The 22,075-nt window shown below is 50.8% G+C and overlaps 2 protein-coding genes across 2 annotated transcripts in view; one reads left to right on the top strand and one right to left on the bottom strand.

The window, feature by feature from the left end:
• Positions 1–10,710, top strand: part of IFT172 (intraflagellar transport 172) — a 43,247-nt gene extending 32,537 nt beyond the window's left edge. The window contains 12 exon segments of the mRNA XM_015415158.1: positions 125–188; positions 690–776; positions 1,490–1,606; positions 2,006–2,116; positions 3,220–3,339; positions 6,783–6,878; positions 8,065–8,103; positions 8,106–8,129; positions 8,232–8,330; positions 8,506–8,659; positions 10,222–10,313; positions 10,474–10,710. Of these exon segments, the coding sequence (XP_015270644.1) occupies positions 125–188; positions 690–776; positions 1,490–1,606; positions 2,006–2,116; positions 3,220–3,339; positions 6,783–6,878; positions 8,065–8,103; positions 8,106–8,129; positions 8,232–8,330; positions 8,506–8,659; positions 10,222–10,313; positions 10,474–10,563 (1,093 nt within the window). The 3' untranslated portion in view covers positions 10,564–10,710.
• A 1,984-nt stretch (positions 10,711–12,694) lies between these two features.
• Positions 12,695–16,179, bottom strand: KRTCAP3 (keratinocyte associated protein 3). Its single transcript, XM_015415170.1, has 6 exons — positions 16,088–16,179; positions 14,488–14,672; positions 14,133–14,192; positions 13,483–13,677; positions 13,223–13,387; positions 12,695–13,072 (listed from the first exon to the last, which is right to left on the bottom strand). Exons 1-6 carry the CDS (start codon positions 16,119–16,121, stop codon positions 12,974–12,976), a joined length of 738 nt encoding a protein of 245 aa, XP_015270656.1. The 5' UTR covers positions 16,122–16,179; the 3' UTR covers positions 12,695–12,973.
• Between the last annotated feature and the right edge of the window lie 5,896 nt (positions 16,180–22,075).

The following is a 22,075-nucleotide window of genomic DNA, read 5'->3' as shown; positions in this document are numbered from 1 at the left end:
GGGGGGTATACACCTTCTCTGATACCACTGGGACTATGGTGGGGAAGCTGTTTGGCTCTGAGCAATGGAGGGTGGCATTGTCTGCCAAGCTACAAGTGACAGACAGACCCTTCCTCTGTGGCAGGTACGAAGAGTACGTGGACCAGCACTACAAGGAGTATCTCAAGGAGCAGGGCAAAGTGGACTCGGTGAGATGGAACCCTGAAAGGGAGGGAGGGGAAAGGGCACAGACTGATCATTTGCTGTGTTGAAATTGTTACATTGGGATATCAGTTCAGTTCAGTATGTGTGTCATGTTTCCCAAAAGGCACTGCTTTTAAAAGAAACACAACCAGCAGGCATCTAAAAATGCCCTTTAAACGGCATGTGAAAGCTGCTACCTCTCCATTCATGATGACTTATGAAAACATTAATAAAACCAGTGCGTGGCTGGTAGAGAAGCTCGAGCCAGCAAGCTGTGTTACAAGGGAAGGGAGGGAGGCAATGGATCCGTCAGTGGAGGCTGGCGGCTGGACTCTCCCGGGGTTTTGTGGAGGGGTCCTGAAGCGAGGCCCATGTGACAGAGCAAAGGGTGATCCGAAGAGGACGGGCTTTGGTTTAGAAGGCTCAAGTTGACTCTTTGTACTAGAAACGACCATCTTTTTGTAATGCTGTCTATCTGTGCAAGAGCTTTCTTTTCTCTTTTTCAGCTGGTGGGAGTTGATGTCATGGCTGCCCTCGATATGTACGTGGAGAGAGAACAATGGGAAAAGTGCCTAGAGACAGCCGCCAAGCAGGTAGCTGTGGGGTCTCCTGCCCCTCAGACTCATACCATGTTCCCTCTGCACCCCCAATCCCCATGAGCCCAGTCCGCTTGCTTTTTATCAAGGCATCAGGAAAGCTGGCCACAGATCTCTGATGCAGCAAGGGCAGTCTCAGCTTCTCTAAGCTGAGGGCACCTGAAAAAGGGTGGCTGTCTCTCAGCTCTGTGGAGCCAAGGCACTGAAGAGTGACTGGGTGTGTTGGATCAATCCCCTTTTCTTCCCTGAAAACAATTCGCTCAGCCGAATGGAATAAAGGCTGTGGAATCTGGTGATTGTGAGAGCAGGAAAGTGCCTGGATAAGGCAAAGGTCAGCAAAAAATGGATTGTGCAGGAATAAACCTGGGAAGGCCAACTGAATCCAATGAATAAGTGACCACTGTACTGGGAGAGTCTAAGCTCACCATTCCAGTTTCCTGCCCGCCAAAGCTCTGAACCGTAACTCTTGGCTGCTCATGGCAATTGTGGGGTTACTTAGGAACAGGGGGTTGGGTTATTATTTGATTTTACTAAGGTTTTCCCCCCTCACTAATGTTCAAGAAATGGGAAAAACTAAGGGCACAGTCCACAAACGAGGAGTTTGCTGTAAGGTGCCTCCTGTCCATCAATCCCACCTGCCCCTTTCCTCCCTGGAGCCTTCGACAGGTAATATTGCAAGGAGCCTCCCAGCCTTCGTCTTGTTCTTGCAGAATTACAAGCTGTTGCACAAGTACGTGGCCCTTTATGCCACCCACCTCATCCGCGAGGGGAGCTGGGACAAAGCCCTGAGCCTCTACGTCCAGCATGGCACACCTGCCAATTCCCAGGTAACGGATGCCATGAAAGCCAGAAGGGGCAGGAACTGCCGGTCTGTTGGACGCCCTTTGCTTTCCCAGATCTCTATCCAGACTCTTCTGGATAGAGCCAGTTTGGTGTAGTGGTTAAGTGTGCGGACTCTAATCTGGGAGAACCAGGTTTGATTCCCCGCTTGTCCACTTGCACCTGCTGATGTGACCTTGGGTCAGTCACAAGCTCTGGCACAGCTGTCCTTGAAAAAGAGCAGTTTGTGTCAGAGCTCTCTCAGCCCCACCTACCTCACAGGGTGTCTGTTGTGGGGAGGGGAAGGGAAAGGAGTTTGTAAGCCGCTCTGAGACTCCAAGTGAAGGGCAAGGTATAAATCCAATCTCTTCTTCTTCTTCTTCTTCTCCCCTCCTCTCCCCATGCAGAATTTCAACATTTACAAACGGCTCTTTGTGGAGATGGTGAATGTAGCTGGCATGAACAACGCGGAGGCCTATGGCAGCTGGGCTGACCTGCGGGACGTGCTTTCCAACCTGGTGAGTGCCGCAGGAGCTTGGGCAGGCCCCTGGTTGCTGGGAAAGGTTCTTGTCAGCTTATGGTGCTCGGTGGCCAGAGGAGCACCAGCAGCATAAGATCTGTGGGCAGGCCTTCGCCGAGTCTCCTCTGGAGCACCAAATCCAGAGGCAACCACAGGTTCTAGGCACTTGCTGTTGAGCAGCTCTGCAAGGAGAGCAGTGCTCAGTGGGAGAGGCTCTCTTTTTCAGTATCCCCTTAGCTTCAGGTGACGTTCAGAATACAGGAAAGGCTTGCTGAGGAAAATCTGGTTCTGATCCAGAGAAGTCCCTGTTGTAACTAAAGAGAGACCTCTGGGGCTTGCGATGTGAACGTTTGTGCTTGTGGAACTCTCCGGGACAGGAGTGCCTCTCTTGAAATGGCCTTGCTTCAGCCAGCTGTCAAGGGAGTCTTTTTTTCTCCCATGTTATTTGGGGTTTAACCCTATTCCATGATCCAGATAAAAGGTTTCCCTGCAGTAGAAGAACGGTGTGATGAGACAATCTTCACAGTCCCCAGGGTTGGGTCTTTCACCATCACCTCCTGCCCAGCAGATTTGTGATTGTCTGGTTTGATGGCTTCACCTCTTGGATCTTCCTCAAAGGTTGCCTTTGAACTCTGAGGAAATGAGGTCCTGGTGGTTTCACAAGTGCCCAGAGTCCAGGTGTTTAATGACATACTGCCTGTATACAAAATAACGGATGGCATCTCAAATAGGTGAAGGTGCTCTTATACTGAGTCACTGCAGCAATCCCTCAAGCTCTGTATTGTCTACCTTGAGTGGCAGCAGCTGGCAGAGAAAGGCCTTTTTCCCAGCTAAGATCCTTTCAGATGGAGATACTGCTAGAGACTGGACTAGGGACCAGGTGCTCTGCCGGTGAACTGTGGCTCCTTCCCCGTGCAACTGGCTAGCACCTGCCTCTTTCTGAAAAATCATAACCTCATGCCTTTTTGTATTTGCTTCCTTAAAAACAACAAGTGCATCTCTTTAATCTGAAAGAACGGCTGGCTTCCAGCTGTGACACTGCTGGCTGGTGAGGGCTCTGCTACACATTAACTGGCCTCCCCGTCTCCCTTTCACCCACAGTGCGAGAACCTGGTGAAGTCAAGTGAAGCCAACACTCCTGCTCACGAGGAGTTTGAGACCATGCTGCTTGTGTCCCACTACTATGCCACACGGGCTGCAGCCCAGAGTATCAAGCAGTTGGTGAGTGAAGGAGGGCAGGCACAGGCCACAGCTAGATGCTGCCCTTGGGACCATGTGGTGAAGTCCTTCGTGGCAGGGATGGGCACCTGGGTTGGCTTCACCTGAAAGAAGGGCACGGTCTTACCATCAGAGCAAGAATTCCAGATGTTGAGGTCCAGAGGGGTATCCACGTTAGCAAAACTAAACAAGAGCCTTGTGGCCCTTTAGAGATCAACAGAATTTTCTTCCAGCATAAGCTTCTGTGGGCTGGAGCCCTCTTTCTCAGATGCAACAAAGGGATCCTCAGTGTGTCGTCATTTTATATACCAATATTTTTTAAAAAAATCAACAGCAGGGTCTGGGGCCATGAGACACAGGAAGTACCAGATGAAAAGCAATTCTGTAAAATGCAGATTTTATCAAGAAGAATACAGAGTCCATTTGCTCGTTATACTAAGTTAGTTCACACCTGTCATGGGTGAGTAACCCCAAATCTTTGTTCAGACCAGGTGGGGAAGTAATATGAATCCCAATTCAGCCCTTTTGCTCTGGAGTCTCTGGGTTGGATCCAGACTAAATTTTGCATCAGTGGAATGGAACTTTCCTGCTTCCCCCTCATAAGAACATAAGAGATGCCGATGCTGGATCAGGTCAAAGGCCCATCCAGTCCAACACTCTGTCACGCAGTGGCCAAAAATACCAGGTGCCATCAGGAGGTCCAGCAGTGGTGCCAGGACATTAGAAGCCCCCCCCCTGTTGCCCCCCCCCCCCCCGAACCAGTTACAAGAGGCGGGAGAGTTCCTATCTATACCTTGTGGCTAATAGCCACTTATGGACCTCTGCTCCATATGCTTATCTAATTCCCTTTTGAAGCCGTCCATGCTTGTAGCCGCCACCACTTCCTGTGGCAGTGAATTCCATGTGTTAATCACTCCTTGGGTTAAGAAGTACTTCCTTTTATCCATTCTAACCCGACTGCTCAGCAATTTCATGAAGTGCCCACGAGTTCTTGTATTGTGAGAAAGGGAGAAAAGTACCTCTTTCTCTACCTGCTCTATCCCATGCATAATCTTACAAACCTCAATCATGTCACCCCTCAGTCGTCATTTCTCCAAGCTTAAGAGCCCCAAGCGCTTTAACCTCTCTTCATAGGGAAAGTGTTCCAACCCTTTTATCAATCTAGTTGCCCTTTTCTGCACTTTTTCTAAAGCTATAATATCGTTTTTAAGGTGTGGTGACCAGAGCTGCACACAGTATTCCAAATGAGGTTGCACCATTGATTTATACAGGGGCATTATGATATTGGCTGATCTGTTTTCAATACCCTTCCTAATAATCTCCAGCATAGCATTGGCCTTTTTTATTGCAGTCACACACTGCCTCGACATTTTCAGTGAGTTATCTACTACAACTCCAAGATCTCTCTCTTGATCAGTCTCTGCCAGTTCAGACCCCATCAACGTGTATTTATACTTAGGATTTTTTGCCCCAATGTGCATCACTTTACACTTGGCCACACTGAACCCCATTTGCTGTGTTGACGCCCACTTGGCCATCCTTGACAGATCCCTTTGGAGTGCCTCACAATCCTCCCTGGTTTTCACCACCCTGAACAACTTTGTATCATCCGTAAATTTAGCCACTTCACCGCTTACTCCCAACTCCAAATCATTAATGAACAAGTTAAAAAGCATTGAACCGAGTACTGATCCCTGTGGTACCCCAACTGCTTACCACCCTCCACTGAGAAAATTGCCCATTTATACTCACTCTCTGTTTCCTATTTATTAGCCAGTTTTTGATCCACGAAAGGACTTGTCCTTTTATCCCATGATTTTTGCGCTTACTTAGGAGCCTTTGATGAGGAACTTTATCAAAAGCTTTCTGGAACCCCTCAACCACTCTAACCCTCTCCGACCACCACAAACTGCTGCTCCCACGAGATAGGGGGCCCTGAGGAATGACATGAAGGGGTCTGCAGCAGCAGGAGGGAAATCAGTGAAAATGGCCCATTTAGTCTGGATCCAACCGTCCCCGACAGCCTACACAGCTAATGGACACCAACTCTAAGCCTGCTTCTGTTATGAGCCTCTCCTCCCCCCCTCCCCCCCAAATCTAGCACAATTTCTGTCAGGTTGGCTGGACCCAATCTTCTGGGGCCCTCCAGTGGGACTCCCTAGAGGGAAACGATCTTGGCAGGCTGTTTTGGACCCTTCCCCATTTAGGTCCGGTGCAACCCCTGCTTTTACCTTGGATTTACTTTTGTTCCTAGTCTTTTGCAACCATTCAATTACAAAGGCACCCCCCTTCTAGAAACTGCAGTCCAAAAGCACATTATAAAAACACTTTTCCTTTTGCTCTCACACCTCTGCTTGCACAGCAGTGTTCTCGAATGAGTGGAATACTGAGAGAACTATTTGGCCACATCTGGATTGCCCTGAGTTTCAAGGCTGGCTTTGACCATTTGCTCCCCAGATAGAGGAGTGTGAACACGCTGCAGCATCTCCGCATTAGGACTGGTGGGCAGATCTCCTCTGTCATGCCAGAGCTTCCCTTTCCATCTGATGCGTTAAGCTTCACTGCTCTATTTCAGATGTGCTTTTAACATCGTTCTAGACCAAACGGCTGAAAATCTTACTCCCACCTCCCAGCCACTGGTGTTGCGGTCCGTTTTATCTCTTGTGAAAGGTCCTTTCTCTGTGATGTCAGCAGGACGGGACCTCATTCAGATGGCCTAGGTTCTGACCCAGTTAACATCAGGCACTCTTAGTACCGTCCCATTAAGAGGATGAAGCTCTTTCAGACAAGCCTTCTTGAGCGAGGAAGTAGGACATTCAGATCCCCGTTCTCCTTGGGGAAATAATTTTTTTATCAGTTCTCATGTCCCCGGACACTTTCCCCACATCTAAGAGGAGGGGTGGAAAGAACTAGGCCCCAAGTATTGTCCCCCACCACTTGCCCTCTTTAAATCTGCCCCCCCTCCATTCATTCATAAAAGAGAGTCTGTCCTGTTCCAGAAGAACACCAAAGAGGACCTTGCCTGGAAGCACTTGTGAGCTGTATCCAGTGCTCCCTTTAAGCTGTGGAGTCTTGTGAGCAAAAATTCTACTTTGTGAGCTACTGGTATTAAAGTTATGAACGAGTGATTTGGCTGCTGCATGAATTAGTTTGCTCTGGAGCCTTCCTTCCTGAGCTGAGACAAAAGTGTGTGAGCTGGAGGCTAGAAAACTGTGAGCTAGCTCGCACTAACTCAGCTTAGAGGGAGCACTGGTTGTATCCTTTTTCAGAGCTGAGGGTTAAAGTCCTACACTGAGGGCAGCCAGATCAAGTTGGGTGAATGGGGCTTTTTACTCGGGGGGTGGGGGTGGGGTTTGTGCCACCGAAAGGCAATGGGGAGTTGAGGCTCCGTGGAGGACCAGAGCCAGGGGGCCGATGCTGGAGCTAATAGGATGTTTGCCTCTCAGGACACTGTGGCAGCAAAGCTTTCCATCTCCTTGCTACGTCACACGGACATCGTCCCTGCAGACAAGGCCTTCTATGAAGCTGGGACCGCAGCCAAGGTGAGAGGGCCGTGGGGAAGGGGGGGCTGTTGAGAGGTCAAGCGCACTGCATGAAGGGTGGTGCAGGCTCCGTTTCCGGTGCCTCCAGCTGAAACCAACACCGGTAATGCTCGAGATCAAGGGAGCCGCCATCGCTCAAGGCTAGTTGGAACTAGCGGCCAGCTCTTTGTGCTCGCTTCCAGGGCTCTTGAATAGCTCCAGAGCTCAAGGACGCCACTGCTGACCAGTTCCAGGGTGGAATGCAGAGCCAAGGCTGGAGATGGCTGCACCCCTGGTCCTGCACAGGGAGGGCACTGGGGATGCTGGGCCAGCCATCGCAGAAGCTCCAGCGAGAAAACCCTGCCCAGTTCTGTGATCCAGATGTGTGAATGCACATGCCTCTGAACTGCTGTCCCATCCCAGGAGTTCGCATTATACCGTGTTCCCAAGAAGGAACTCTGCCCCATCTCAGAGACTGGATTGCTGCCTGCAAACACTTCCTGCAGAGATGCCTTGGGGGACAGGGCAGTGGTGGTACTGAAGTGGTATAACAGAGCAGGGGTTGGAGTCCGCCTACCAGTGGCATTCTGTGGCTGTTCCCACATTTGATACTGCCAGTGCCAGGTACAACTCAGACTCCCCTGAGGCTCATTGGAGAACCACCCTAGCAACTCCTGCAAGAAAGGCCCCAGCCAGGGAGGAGGACTTGAGCAGCTCTTTACTTCTAGGCAAGTTTCAGGCTCTGCTTGCCTGCCTCTTGTAACTGGCTGGGTTAGGAGAAGGGTTGGTTTTTATACCCTGCTTTTCTCTGCCTTAGAGAGTCTCAAAACAGCCTACAGTTGCCTTGCCTTCCCTTCCTCTCTCCACAACAGGTGGGTGGGGTTGAGAGAGTTCTGAGGGAACTGTGACTAGCCAGGTCATCCAGCGGGCTTTATGTGGAGGAGTGGGGAATCAAACCCAGCTCTCCAGATTAAAGTCCACTGCTCGTAACCGTTACACCGCATTGCCTCTCAGTGTTACAGAAGCAAGAAAGGCGATTTTCTGTTCTCTTGGCAAGTCTTTAGGTTTTATCGGACCTTTGTAACCACACTGTCAGTGGGACGCAGAGGCCCAAACTAGATCACTCCGGCGTGTGCTCTGCCCCCCCCCCCCAGCCACGTCTTCCTGTTCATGCCACCTTCTTTTTCTGTCTCCACCCCATCTCCAGGAAGTTGGCTGGGAGAACATGGCCTTTATATTCCTGAACCTAACCGCTTCCTTGACCTGACAGATGTGAGTAGTGCCTGAAGACCCTGGGTCAGGGCAGTGGTGGCAGCTGAGTGGGACTAGTTGGGGTCACGTTCCGTCTCACCAGCTCACATTCATTCTCCCAAGGCTATTGAGGAGGGCTCCCTCGACGCTCTGGACCACTCTGACTTCCAAAATACAGACATCCCTTATGAGGTGCCGCTGCCTGCCAAGCAGCATGTGGCGGTGAGTCCTGCTGTCCTCTGCTGAGGCTCCCAAGGGCCAGGGAGGGGAGGATGGTCCTTGCCCATCCCACTTGCACACTGACGAACACCCCCCCCCCCCGATAGTCCCCTCCTGTCCCACCACTGGGCATACGGCGCATTCGGTCTCACTAAGAGGGCTTGCTCATGTGTGGCAGGAAGAGCAGCGGGAGGAGATCCGCGACTGGGTGCTCACCATGTCCATGGACCAGCGGCTGGAGCAGGTGCTGCCGCGGGACGAGCGTGACAGCTATGAGGCCTCGCTAGTGGCGGTGAGCACAGGTGTGCGCTCCCTGCCCTGCCTTATCACAGGTGAGGAGAGGGCAGAGCGGCTGGGGGCGGAGGCAGCGCTGAGGGTGGCAAAGAGGGGTGGCCCTGGAGCTAAAAGCAGTCTTGCAGAGGGCTCTCTGCCCTTCTTCATCCGGCTGGTGTTTCATGTCTCACGTTTCAGCCTAAGCCACACTGACCGCATCCCTCTTGGTCCTGGTCTCAAGTTCTCTTACATGCAGGAGGGTTGGATGATCGATCATGCAAAGCATCAGGATTGGTTAAAATATACAGCACATTTATTTGAGAGCAAAAATATGCGCGCTTCCAAAAAGTGCCCTTGGAGGAGGCATTCCCTTTCTTCTCTCAGGAGGAAAATGCCTCTTTGTAAATGATGCCTTCTGGATTTGAGTATAGTGCTGCACTGTGCCAGGAAGCCTGCTCCATCTCAGAAGAGGCATCCCCTCCTGTGAGAGAGCCGAGGGAACGCTGTGTTTCAAGGGCACCTGCCTGCCGCTAGGACTGAGGCACAGCCAAGTGCTGGTGCGCCATCCTCAGCACACCCTTCAAGGAAAGAGCCCCGAGGTCTCTCCTCTTTGCAACTTGGGCCCCTGCCCTTCCCCGCGAGGAGCCGAGTGCCTCGTTGCCTCGTTTGACTTACGGCCATGTGTCCAAATTTAATCAATACACAAATCAATTGAAGTGCACGATTGTCCACTTGTAACCGAGTGACAGTCCTACTGAGTATATAATATTTTGGACTAGCTCAAAGTCCTTGCTGGAGACCCACTTTGGGGGGTTCTTTTTGAGCTGCGGTGGGGAACAGAACTTTCTAAAAACTTTCTAAAAACATCCCCCCCACCCCCCGGTCCTGCCCATGGCTCTGTTCATGACCTTTTCCAGTGCCCTGCTGTCCTGGGTATTACTTCGGCACTGGAATTTCTTGGGGTAATTATTTCATGAGGCTTGGGTCTTGGTTTTCTCTGCTACTGCTATTCATTGTTTTATTGTTTGTTGGTTTTATGTTGTAAGCCATCTGATGCCCATTTTTGGGGTAGGGCAGGGTATACATTTAATAAATACATAAATAACCAGTGTTTTCCAGCTGCTCATACCTATCAAAGGCGGCTGGTCTAGGAGGATTTGTGTGTCGCTGCTGGGAGCTGCCCCATTTCCCTTCCCTTTGAGGATTTGCTTTCCAGGAAGCATACGTACAGGGTTGCCAACTGAGTCATGAGCCCAGCATAACCTGCACAGGAGGAAAGCCTTGCCTCCATCCCAGGCAGAAAGGAGGGGAGAGGACCTTCTCCTCGGCTCCTGGGAGTCAGACCCCGTACCAGTGTTCCCTCTAAGCTGAGTTGGTGTGAGCTAGCTCACAGTTTTTTAGCCTCTGGCTCACACATTTTTGTCTTAGCTCAGGAAGGATGGCTCCAGAGCAAACTAATTAATGCAGTAGCCAAACAGCTTGCTCACAACTTTAATGCCAGTCACTCACAAAGTAGAATTTTTGCTCACAAGGCCCCACAGCTTAGAGGGAACATTGCCCCGTACCTCAAGAAAAACAAGTGGGGCATCAGAAGTCCTGAATCTCTCTTCCCCTTTCCCAGGCTATCCTGTGCTGAGGAACAAAGTGGAATTCAAGCGGCCCGGCAAGCAAGCCAACAAGGAAAGTTGGAACAAGTTTCTGATGGCTGTTAAGGTGAGGGTGGATTGGGGGGAGGGGAGAAGGTGTGCAGGGTGGGAAGAGTGCAGAAAGCGATGGAGCGGGGCTGGAAGAGCAAGGCTCAGCCCCTGGGCTGCCTATGACAGCACGGCCAGCTCTTATTCCCCCCCGGCTTTTGTCTTGCCCTCCCTCGCAGATGTCACACAGTCCCGCCTGCCAGGATGTCCTCAAGTTCATCAACCAGTGGTGTGGGGGGCTACCCACCACCAGCTTCTCCTTCCAGTGAGCCGGGGTCTCCTGCTCCACACCCGCCACAGACTGTTCCCTTCCAGGAAGGGGCCCCCCTCCCTTGCTATTTATTCTCCAGTAATTAAACATATATATTCTCTGTACTACTCTGGTTCCTGTCTTTGTGGGGGGTGGCCCCGCCCTGCTTTCCCTGGCTTCTGCGTTTCCTCCAACTATTGCTGGGAAGGCAGCTCATGTCTACTATAGTTTTAGACCAGGGATGTTCACTCAGTGGCTCGGAAGCCACGTGACTCTTCGGCATGCCACCTGCAGCTCTTCTGAGCACCACTGCCCCATTTAGTGCCCGCTCCATTGCCCAGTACAGCTAGTGGTTTCTGCCTCGAAAAAGCCGACAGCTGGAGGGACAGGAGGAAGGGTAAGCCGCAAGCCTCCCTGAGCTGTGGGCCTCGTGCCAGGGATGGGAGTAAAAGGCCCCTCCTCGCCAACAGCCCCCCACCCTCCTCTGTGCTCTCATCTCAACACTTGGGTGGCTGCAGAGAAGAGAGGGTAAAGCCCCTGCCAGGACAGCCATCTGTGGGCAATCCAAGAAAAGAGCAAGCTGGCCACAGTGGGATGGCGGTTTTGCTCCCCTTTCTCCATTGCCAGCCTGCGTTCCACCAGGTGCCCTGCGTCTCATGGTCACAGGAGCTGAGGTGCCTTGCGTTGAGGAAAGAGCGCAAAGGGGGAGAAGGATGCAGGGGACACACAGGCTTCCTGCTGTAGAAGCCAGATTCAGTTGCATAAAGGAGTTTCTCAGCACTGCTGGCTGGCTCTAGCGTGGGAAGCCTGAGCACCCTTTACTCCCCCCCCCCCCAACTGTCTCAGGGCAGCCTTCAGGTGCCTTCTAACTCAGCCACTCCCACGTTTGCAAGGTGTGTTGCTTTGTCTTCTGTCCTTTGCGCACTTACCTGAGAGTGTCCCACTGAACAAAGTGGGGCTTACTTTTGAGTAAATATACATAGGATAGTTTCAGGTGGGTAGCTGTACTGGCCTGAAGTAGAAGAGCAGGATTCGAGTCCCGTAGCATATTAGACACCGAAAAAATTTCCAGGGTATACGTTTTCGAGAGTCAAACCTTGTTGGTCTTTAAGGTGCTACTGAGCTTGAAGCTTGCCCTTATACGTAGGGTGATTCTGTTAGGGTCCTCACGGTCCCTACTTTGGCAGGGCTTTGAATGTTATGGCCTCTCTAGCTATCCTGCCCTATCCTGGTTGATGAAGAGGGAGATAAAGGTAAGAGATGCTCTTTAGAACCTGGGATAATGATACATGCTGATTATAGCAAGGTTGTAAAGAGGCAGGGGTTCTGTGAATCAACACAAGCAGCTGAATGAGATGGTAGAATGGGGGATACTGTTGAGACCAATCTCCTTGCAAGCAGAGAACATAGCACAGAGAGAGGTTCTAACCACCCATCCCCTGCAGTGCTACAGAGTTCAGCTTAAAGGGGCTTTTAACACAAGGAAGCGTTTATTTATTTTGTTAGCATCTAGCCTAATAAAGAATTGTGGAGAACTGGAAAGCTTATGTGCTGTTTTGTGCCTGACTTGGCCCTTCCCTTCATTCCAGATACACAAGGGCTGGCTGAGGGACAATGGTGGTGGGGAAAGACCAGTTCTACACACTCAGAAGTCTCCTGGTAATTTAAAAGATTATAGTGCAAAGAGGAGGCTGGGGGCTGGTGTTGGCCTGTAGATTTGATTTCTTGGGGCTTAGAGCCTAAAGACTACTGATCTTCTTGCTCTGCATCATGTATTTTTTTAAATGCTGACATTTGTTATGAGGGCTACATCTGACATAAACGTCACTTTGTTGGGCAAGGCCATGTGTGCCATAAAACAGAATGCCAGGTACCAGAGATAGAAACTGTATAAAGGACAGCAGTTGGTAAGCTCTGAGTTGGTGTGTCCTCACTGCAAGGCCCCCATGGGCAGGGTGTGTGTGTGTGCAAAGGAAAATCCGTAAGGACTGGAGAGCCAGCTGTGCAGCACTGGGCAAGACGCTCCCACACTGCTTGGCTGCTGCAAACAAGGCTGTTCCGCCATGCTGAAGCCACAATCAGAGTGGCTCCACCCACTCCCCCCCAAGCAGTCTCCTGTTCCCTCCCTTGCACTAGTTGGTCATGGGCCGCATAAGAGCCCTGGACAGGCCACTTCCAGCCCCTGGGCCTTCTGTTTGACACCTGTGCTCTAGAAGTGTGCAGGGATGTGCTCTGGGAATCTGTCTCATCTGTGAGTGGCTGGGCTGTGGGTGGGTCGGCCCTGGTAAACTGGCTTCATAGTGTCTCTTCTGGTTTTTGCAAGACAGCTCCCGGGAACCTTGTTGTCCTTCAAAGTTCTTCTCCAGTTTGGCGGAAGAACCCCCCTGGGTAGGGTGCTGCTGGTCTTTCCCTGAGCCCACTTCTCCTTCCTAGGAGGGTCTTTTGGCCACTTCAAGCAGCAGCTGGTGATGAGGCTCGCCTCCACAGCCTTCCTCTGCAGCCTCTTTCTGTGGAGTTGGCTCCTGGAGCTGGAAAGAGAGGACAAGGAGAAGGCACGAGAGAGTCAAGCATGGTGGTAGATGGGGCTTGGGGAGCCCATTTCCTCACCTACACCCCCCCCCACACACACACACACATCTTGGGGGGCTCAGCTGAAGAAAATACTGCAGAAGCCGTACCTCAAAAGGGGAGCCAGAGGACTCTCTTACCAAGACCACTTTGTAGGAAGCAGCGCAGGGACCAATTCCACGCAGGGAAAGCAATGCTGCGCAGCACCAGGCGGAGAGACCAGCCTCCACTGCTGCCATCACTAAGGAGGCGAGCCAAAGGACCAGAGCCGTATCCTGCAGGGCAGAGGGGTGTGAGTCGGATGGCCGAGCCAGGGGATTCAAGGTGAAAGGTAAATGATCGTAGCGGCAGCATGCAGGCGTCCACTCACATAGATGCGGGTGGTGTCAAAAGGGCACTCGTTGGTCGTGATGTGTGTCTCAGCTGGAAGGGCAGAACTGTTGCATCCAGCAAGGAGGTGGCGGCCACCATTGGCAACGGTGAGAGAGATGGCGACTGCCAGTCCCACACAGCAGGCTCCCGAGATTAAGGCATTTGCCAGGGCGACCACAAGCAAGACCCAAAACTGAAAACAGATAGAGAATGGCAGGGACAGGGAAGCTGTAGCTTAGTCCTGGAGTATCCCCCTGGGCTGCTACCGCTGGGGGAAGGGAGCAACTCCGCTGAGCATCTCTGCAAAGACCAGAGTGCAAAGGTGCTACCAGTGGAGGAAGAGAGACAGCCGGGACCTGAGGGAGCAGGTGCCTCACTCACTGGGTCTGAACCCACAGTCTTTCAACACACATCAGAGATCAGCTTAGACGTTTGTCTGGAAATTGACGTGAGCATGCCCGGAGACTGGGCCACACCTTGAAAGGCAAAGAGTGGCGGGCTTGGGAGGGGCTGGCAGCTCCTGGCAGAAGGCCTGCTAGTAGGCCAGGTGCGGTGCCCGCTGCTGGAATGAGGCCCTGCAAGGAGCAAAGTCTGGGCAAGAGAAGGAGTGGTTCCAGGGCAACTTCCGGGCTAGGAATGGGCACTCACCAGAGGGCGGTGGGAGAGATTCCGAGACACCAGGATAGCTACAATGCCTGTAGCAATGCTCTAGGAAAACCAGACAGGAGGGGTGGTCATTGGTGCAGCCAGATGTAAATGCCCCCTCCTACCTAGACACAGCTGGAGGGGCAGGCTGACCCACAGGCTCAAATCCTGCAGCAGGGAGCCAGGGTCCGCCCCCAGCCCCATCCTTCCTTTCACCACCATCTTTGCCCACAATGCAACGTACTTGCTCCTGTGTAGGCCACAAGAAGCATCTGTCCCACTGTGCCGCATTTCGGACTACCTGGTCATTTGGATGCCCCTGATTTTTAACCCTAAAATCTCTTCCGAGATCACTCACCAAAAAACCAGAGACCACAGCAATGATGTTGGCCACGGCATACTCAGAAGTGATGGTGTGGTTGGGTCGGGCCACGTGGCGCAGAACAGAGCCGTGGACAATGGCACCCAGCACCAAATTCAAGTGGCCGATCACCACCAGTGAGATGCCACTGCTCATCAGCCGCTGGAGCCCATGCCTTGCATCTGCAAAAGTCACATGGAGGGGGGGGGAGATGCAAGTTAGGGGGTGGAACAGGGCTTCTGTGGAGAAGGCAGCAGAAATGCAGAAGCCCCAGGGAGCATATCTAACCAAGCGCTTGCAGGAATATATCAGATCCAGGTGGGTAGCTGTGTTTGGAAGTCTAGGTAGACAACATCTACTGGGAAGCCGTGTTGGTCTGAAGCAGTAGAACACAGTTTGAGTCCAGTGGCACCTTTAAGACCAGCAAAGTTTTATTCTGGGTATAATCTTTCGTGTGCAAGCACACTTCCTCAGACACAGGGGAACAGAATTTCCTCAACCCTTACATATAGCAAGAGAGAGGGGGGAGTTAGTTGCTAAGAAGGGCCAACTAGAGTCAAGACAGAGACAGAAACAAAATTGGAAATTACCAGTCCATACATATAGAGGGTGAGCAGCAGTGTCCCCTCTAAGCTGAGTTAGTGTGAGCTAGCTCACAGTTTTTTAGCCTCCGGCTCACACATTTTTGTCTTAGCTCAAAAAGGATGGCTCCAGAGCAAATTGATTTATGCAGTAGCCAAATCGCTCGCTCACAACTTTAATGCCAGTAGCTCACCAAGTTGAATTTTTGCTCACAAGACTCCACAGCTTAGCGGGAGCATTGGTGAGCAGTAAATTATTATACAACATAATGAAAATGTTTTAACGTATACAAGAATCAAATAGGAATAATAAGCTTAGTTTGTGTGGTAGCCATTTGTTTGGGTTCAGTTCTGGGGTGGAAACAGTGAAGGAAATAAATATGTCAACACTGGAGATTGATGTATCCCTAATTGTAGAATGCTGGGAGTAATTACTTGAGACCCTGCCGGCTGGGGAGCTTCAGTCAGAAAACACCCAGGCTAGCCTGATACCAATCTGTCTGGGAAGCAATGCTCCCTCTAAGCTGTGGAGTCTTGTGAACAAAAATTCTGCATTGTGAGCGAGCGATTTGGCTGCTGCATACATTAGTTTGCTCTGGAGCCATCCTTCCTGAGCTAAGACAAAAATGTGTGAGTCGGGGGCTAAAAAACTGTGAGCTGGCTCACACTAACTCAGCTTAGAGGGAACAGTGCTGGGAAGCTAAGCAGGGTCGGCCCTAGACGGTATTTCGATGGGCGACTGCCTTGGAAGTCCAGCGTTGCTATGCAGAGGCAGGCAATGGTAACTACCTCTGTTCATCTCTGGCCGTGAAAACCCTACAGACGGCTGGGGCGGAAATCGGGCGGCGGTTTCAGCAACAGGCAGGCTGCTTAATAAATTGGTGGGGGGAGAGCAGGCTGGGGGGGGGGATGGCACGGATCAGCCCGGCGGGGGTCCCTCGGGGCGAGGCGACAGGACCTGAGCTTGCAGGCGGGGTGGGGGGTGGGGGGGGGCCAGAAGGAGACGGCGCGCTCACCGAAGCCGCAGAGTCCGGCGCCGCTACGCCCCATCCCGCTTCCGCCTGGCAGCCTTGTCCCAACCGCCCTTGCGGGAGGCGAGCCTGCAGCTCCTCCGAGGACAGGCAAATGAGCAGCAGTCAGCGGCCGGGGCGGGGGAGGAACCGAAGAAACGCTTGGCTTCCCGCCCAACCACCCCCGTGTAGGCTGGACGTCGGGCCGCCCCCCTTGCAGGGCGTTTTCCTCAGCCCCGAGGAGCTGGAAAGGCAGGGCGTTCTGGCTGCGTCCCGCCTCCCGGGGGGAGTCTCCAACAGCAGTCGCGGGAACTCCCTGCCACTTCAGGTATCTCAAGCTTCTGCTTCAAGAAATCCTCTTTAAGGTACCCCAAGATGCCTTTGGGTCACTGGCAGGAGGCGGCACTTTGGATTTCTACCGACTCCATCGACGAGGCTCTCATCCGCAGTGCCGGGACTGCAACGGAGCAAATCCCACAAAAGCTTCGGCCCTTGGCCCCCCCGACCTGTATTTTTACTCTCAGGGTCACTAACATGGATGCTGTGGTTGCCAGCTCCGGGTTGGGAAATGTCTGAAGATTAGGGATATAGTGCTATGGTGTCCACCCTCTAAAGCAGCGTTTTCTTTAGGGGAGCTGACCTCTCTGGAGTCTGCCGATCAGCTGTAATTCCAGGTCAGAAGATCTCCAGCCCCCACCTGGAGGCTGGCTGGCAATCCTGAATTGCATACAGAACACCTTGGCTTGGGAAAGGAGGAGCACAAAGTACAAACCCTTTCTCTCTCTGCCTCCTCTGAAAGTACTTTGGTTCCTTTGTGGTGAAATTCATAGGTGTACTGCTGTTTTTCTTCTGAACCAGGGCAGTGATCCATCTAGCCTACAATCCTATTTCATGTAATGGGCCACTGGGCAATCTCCCTTATATATAAAAGCCGAATGGTGGTGGTGGCACTTCTCTAGAATATTCCACACGCCCCGGAATTGGTTGGCGCCCTGGTGTGCCACTCAGAATCTGTCCCTATCCACTGGCTGCATTGCTTGAAGTTTAACCTCCAACATTCTAAACAGTTTACTGTTCCTCTCCCCCCCCCTCCAGCCAGTTAGAACACAGAGGTTATTTGCATATGCAGCCTCATTGGCCTTTGCCTCGGAACACAGAGGTCGTTTGCATATGCGACTTGATTGGCTTTTGCCTCTAACATTCTAAACAGTTTGCTGTTCTGAGGTAAAATGTGTCCAATCTCCAGGTGAGGGCTGGAGATCACTCAGAATTACAACTGCTTTCCAGATGGCAGAGATCAGTTCCCCTGGAGAAAATGGTGGGCTCTGTATCCTTATATGCTGAGGTGCCCCGTATGACAGCACGAGAGAGGCTGCAGGGGTCAGTTGATGATTGGCTGGGAAGGAGATATGGTTGCCAACTCCAGGTGGGAAATTCCTGGAGAGGTGAGGGATGGAGCCTGGAGAGGGTGAGGTTTCAGGAGGCGTGGGACCTCAGACAGGTACAAAGCCATAGACTCCACCCTCCAAACCAACCATTCCCTTCTGGGGAACCATTGTCGCCAATCTCCAGGTGAGGGCTGGAGATCACTCATAATTACAACTGTTCTTTAGGTAGCAAAGATCAGTTCCTCTGGAAAAATGGTGGACTCAGTGTCATTATACCCTGCTGAGGTCGCCACAGCAAATTGACACTGAGTGTCCAAGGCAGTGACACCCGCCCAGAGCCTCTTTCTAGAGCTCGTTGTATTTATTTCCACAACGAACCTTTTTCCTAGTTATTTGTATTTCCAGAAATCATATGCCATCAACAGTTCTGTGGTTTTAAAAATATTTTTTTCACTCATAATAATCTGAATCTGAGTCATAAGAACATAAGAGACACCATGGTGGGTCAGGCCAGTGGCCCATCCAGTCCAACACTCTGTATCACACAGTAGTCAAAACCCAGGTGCCATCAGGAAGTCCACCAGCAAGGCCAAAACTCCAGAAGCCCACCCACTGCTGCCCCCCCAAGCACCAAGAAGACAGCATCACTGCCCCAGGCATAGTCTTCCATCCATACCTTGTGCCTGATAGCCACTGATGGACCATTTTTATCCAATCTATGCTTGTAGTCAGCACCACTTCCTGCAGCAGGGAATTCCATGTGTTATTGTTTGGTTGAAGTACTTCCTTTTGTTTATTCTAAGCCTACTGCTTATTACTTTAATTGAATGCCCACAAGTTCTTGCATTGTGAGAAATGGAGAAAAGTACTTCTTTCTCTGCCTTCTCTATCCCATGCATAATTTTGTAAACCTGTTATGTCACCCCTCAGTTGTTGTTTCTCCAGGCTAAAAAGTCCTAACCTCTTTAACCTTTCTTTGTAGGGAAGGTGTTCCATCCTTTTAATAATTTTTGTTGCCCTTTCTGCACCTTTTCCAATGCTATCTTTTTTGAGGTGCAATGACCAGAACTGTACACAGTATTCCAAATAAGGCCGCACCATTGATTTATACAGGGGCATTATGATACTGGCTGATTTGTTTTCAATCTTTCCTAATAATCCCCAGCATAGCATTTGCCTTTTTTCAGTTGCACGCTGAGTCAACCAAGTTTAATCCAGAAGAGAACTTGTCCTCTTATCCCATGACTGCTGAGTTTACACAGGAGCCTTTGTTGAGGAACTTTATAAAAAATGTCTGGAAGTCTAGGTAGACAACATCTACTGGGTCACCCCTGTCCGCATTTGTTCGCCCCCTCAAAAAACTCTTAAAAGGTTAGTGAGACCAGACCTTCCCTTACAGAATCCATGTTGAAAGACAGAGGACACTGCAAGAAGAAAGATGTCATGAACTTCTTCACTGAGACAATCTGAGTAAATATTTCATTCATGTATGAAAGGAAATACTTCCTCCTCCTCCTCTCTTTTCCTCACAACTTAGGCTGCGAGTATGATAGCCCCGAGATCACATAGTGCACTTCATGATTAAGTGGGGATTTGAACTTTGGTCTCCACAGTCTTGGACCAACTCTTAAACAACTACACCACTCACACAGTGGATACTCAGTATTCCCATCCCGTCCATTTCTTTTTCTCTGAAGCTGCAAATCCCTGGACACCAAAATCACCTTAACTTCCAGTAGTACATTGTCCATTTTGATAATCCACAGGTTGAGAGTAGGAGCTTTAGGCGAAACTTCCAAAGATTCCAAGGAAAAAGTGAAGCCAGCAGTAGAAGGGTACTCTTGCGTGGCAAGTAAATGTCCTAAAGTCCCAAAGAAAGAAAAGTGGAATTGGCAGCCTTTGGGCCCATGGAGAGGCTGAGACCAGACAGTTTTTGGCTAGCAGAGCAAGTGATAGTTATAGGAACCAGAACAAAATAGTTTCAAAGAAATCAGGTCCAGGAATTCAGGGTGAGTCCAGGATGAGAATCTATGAAAGGGGGGGGGGGGGGGCTTCCTAGAAAGGTGATAAAAGCAGACTGCATCCAGGGAGGGTGGAGAAAATGGATGGCAGAGTGGTGGCTTCCTCCATGCCTGGGGTAGTGCTGGTAGGCAAGGAGACATTTTTAAAATAATAATACTCTTTATTGATTGACGGAAGGTCAGCAAAAGGGAATCAGCTCACCTGGCTGCTTGACAGTAATCAGATTTTGCACTCAGAAAGACGTGTGTTTGCTGTCGATAGATGAAGGTGGGTACCTGGCTTTGCAAGCCCCTGTGGCAATGGGTAAGCATGCACATATTCTGTCAGTGGATCAGTCTCCTGCCCAAGGCTTTGGCCACTCTTTAGTTTAGCCTGAGGACAGCCTTAGCCTCACCTTCTCCAATGCAAAGCATTGCTTGCTCCTAACACGGCTGCCAAGGCAAATTCAGCCAGGATGGAATCAGGGCAGACAACACACATCTAGGTAGGAAGGGGGTCCTTGGTAACACTCCCCCACACCCATGGCTAAAGATAAAATGGAGATGGGACCATTTCTTTCTCTAAGGCAGGGCCACCAGAATGCAGCAATAATGCAATTCTCCGCATGCCATCTGGGAAGGCAAAACATAATTCTCTCGATCCATTACTTACGTCAGATAATTTCAGGGGATAACTTTGTTGGCCTGCAGTACAACGGCTAGATTTGAGTTCAGTAGCACCTTAAAGGTAAAGATTCCCTTGCTCGAAAGCCAGTCGAGTCCGACTCTAGGGTTGCGGTGCTCATCTCCGTTTCAAAGCCGAAGAGCCAGCGCTGTCCGAAGACGTTTCCGTGGTCGTGTGGCCGGCATGACTAAACACCAAGGTGCATGGGACGCTGTCACCTTCCCACCGAAGTGGTCCCTATTTATCTAATTGCAATTTCTTGCTCTCGAACTGCTAGGTTGGCAGGAGCTGGAACTAGAGCCGGGAGCTCACTCCGTCATGCGGCACCCGGGTCTCGAACTGCTGAACTACTGACCTTCCACAGCCTGCAGTTCAGCGTCTTAACCGCTTGAGCCACCGCAGCTCCAACAAAATTTGGCAGTATAAGATTTTGAGAGCCAATGCTTACTTCGCCAGATACCAACAAAGGGAGCTTTGACTCTCCAAAGGTTATACCACCAAATTCTTGTTGGTCTCTGAGGTGCTTACTGGTCTTGAACCTAGCTGTACTTACATAAGAGTCTGTGCTGAAGGCTACACGAAATACATTCTTCAAGGCGAGATGGATTGATCTTTCTCTTCCCTCTTCCACGCTCTTTCTCTGTTTCTTCACAGGCAGTACTATCCACTGAAGGTCCCCTCCCCCTCTAATCTTTACCAAAACAAACAAAACCAGCCCTGGGCTTCCTAGGAACTTAAAACTGCTATGAAAACAAACAGAACTGACTGAACTGGAGAACCTTGCAGACTGAGCAGCTTCATGATGCTACCTGGCAGGTGGGGGGGAGGGCTGCGTTGCCTCTCACTGGGAAATCTGGGGGTGGCTTGAGCTCTGTTGCCCCCCTGTAGTTTACGCCCCTGCCTCCATGTGGTACCCTTTATAAAAAGCTATCTCCCCTCCCAGTTTTAGCTGATCACAGAAAATCTAGTTCTCCACATTGAAGAAGGCAGCTGGATAGTTTTGAACAGGAGATGGGAAAAGTGGAGAAAGGGAAACTTTTAACACTAGGTGGTACTACTAAATGCAGTAAAATGAGCAAGCAGTAGATTTGAGCTAGATCTAAAATTTGGTCACAGAGCATCTACTTTGCAGGCAGGCTGCCCTAGGTTCCATTCCCAGTTTTTCTACCTGCAGAAGCCTCACCCAGCAAGGCTGCTATAAAAATTTTCCTGAGAATGGCTGCCAGTGGCCTAGCTGGATGGCCCAAATGATCAGGCTCAGTATTCACACAATGTGTCACTGTCTTAAGAGTTTTCACACGCTTTGTTCTGCTGTTTCAGACCAACACAGCTGAATCTAGGCCTAGAACCTCTGTGCTCAAGGCAGTATGCCTCTTAATACCAATTGCTAGATATTGGGGGGAGGGGGGGGCAGGCTAGCCTGAAGCTAAGCAGGTTGGCCCTGGTTAGTAAAGATAATGAGAAAAGCTTTGGAGAAGTCCTGTATAAAACGTATCACTAATCTTTTGTACCAGTTTTTAAATACTTTTGCAAGTAAAAGTGTGTATCTTTGCTCTTCCTTAGTCTCAGGCCTTTGTCTGGTGCCTCAGAGAATGATCTGGATCACACCACATTTGTATGATGGTTTGGAACGGGTTTGAGAGCCAGCCGCTTTGGACTAAGATTTCTAGCCTTCAGCTATAGAACCTCTCGTCCCTACCAATCCAGACTCCACAAATGCTAGGCCACCATCCTGCAAGGGTTTCTTTTTTCTTTCAGCTGCTTTAGCCCTGGTCTTCTGTAACAAAGTAGGTCGCTGTCCCAACTGTGCTCTTCTCAGACACACCATACAGGGTTCTAACTTTGCTGTTTAACAGCAGGCTTGCAGTGTTAAGAGGTCTAAATCCTAGCAAGACAGCAGGTATATTGTTTTCAGTCCCAG

This window comes from Gekko japonicus, unplaced genomic scaffold (assembly GCF_001447785.1).
Source record: "Gekko japonicus isolate JY-2015 unplaced genomic scaffold, Gekko_japonicus_V1.1 scaffold63, whole genome shotgun sequence".
Taxonomy (NCBI): Eukaryota; Metazoa; Chordata; class Lepidosauria; order Squamata; family Gekkonidae; genus Gekko; species Gekko japonicus.
The sequence above is the reverse complement of the archived record's forward strand: the minus strand, read 5'-3'. Positions and strand labels throughout refer to the sequence as shown.

Excerpts from the sequence above, each read along its gene's own strand:
- KRTCAP3 (XM_015415170.1), bottom strand. The coding sequence starts at position 16,121 with ATGGGGCGTAGCGGCGCCGGACTCTGCGGCTTCG. Across the intron at positions 14,673-16,087 it reads CGCCGGACTCTGCGGCTTCG|ATGCAAGGCATGGGCTCCAG; the intron begins GTGAGCGCGCCG and ends TGACTTTTGCAG. Across the intron at positions 13,388-13,482 it reads TTGACACCACCCGCATCTAT|GATACGGCTCTGGTCCTTTG; the intron begins GTGAGTGGACGC and ends TCTGCCCTGCAG.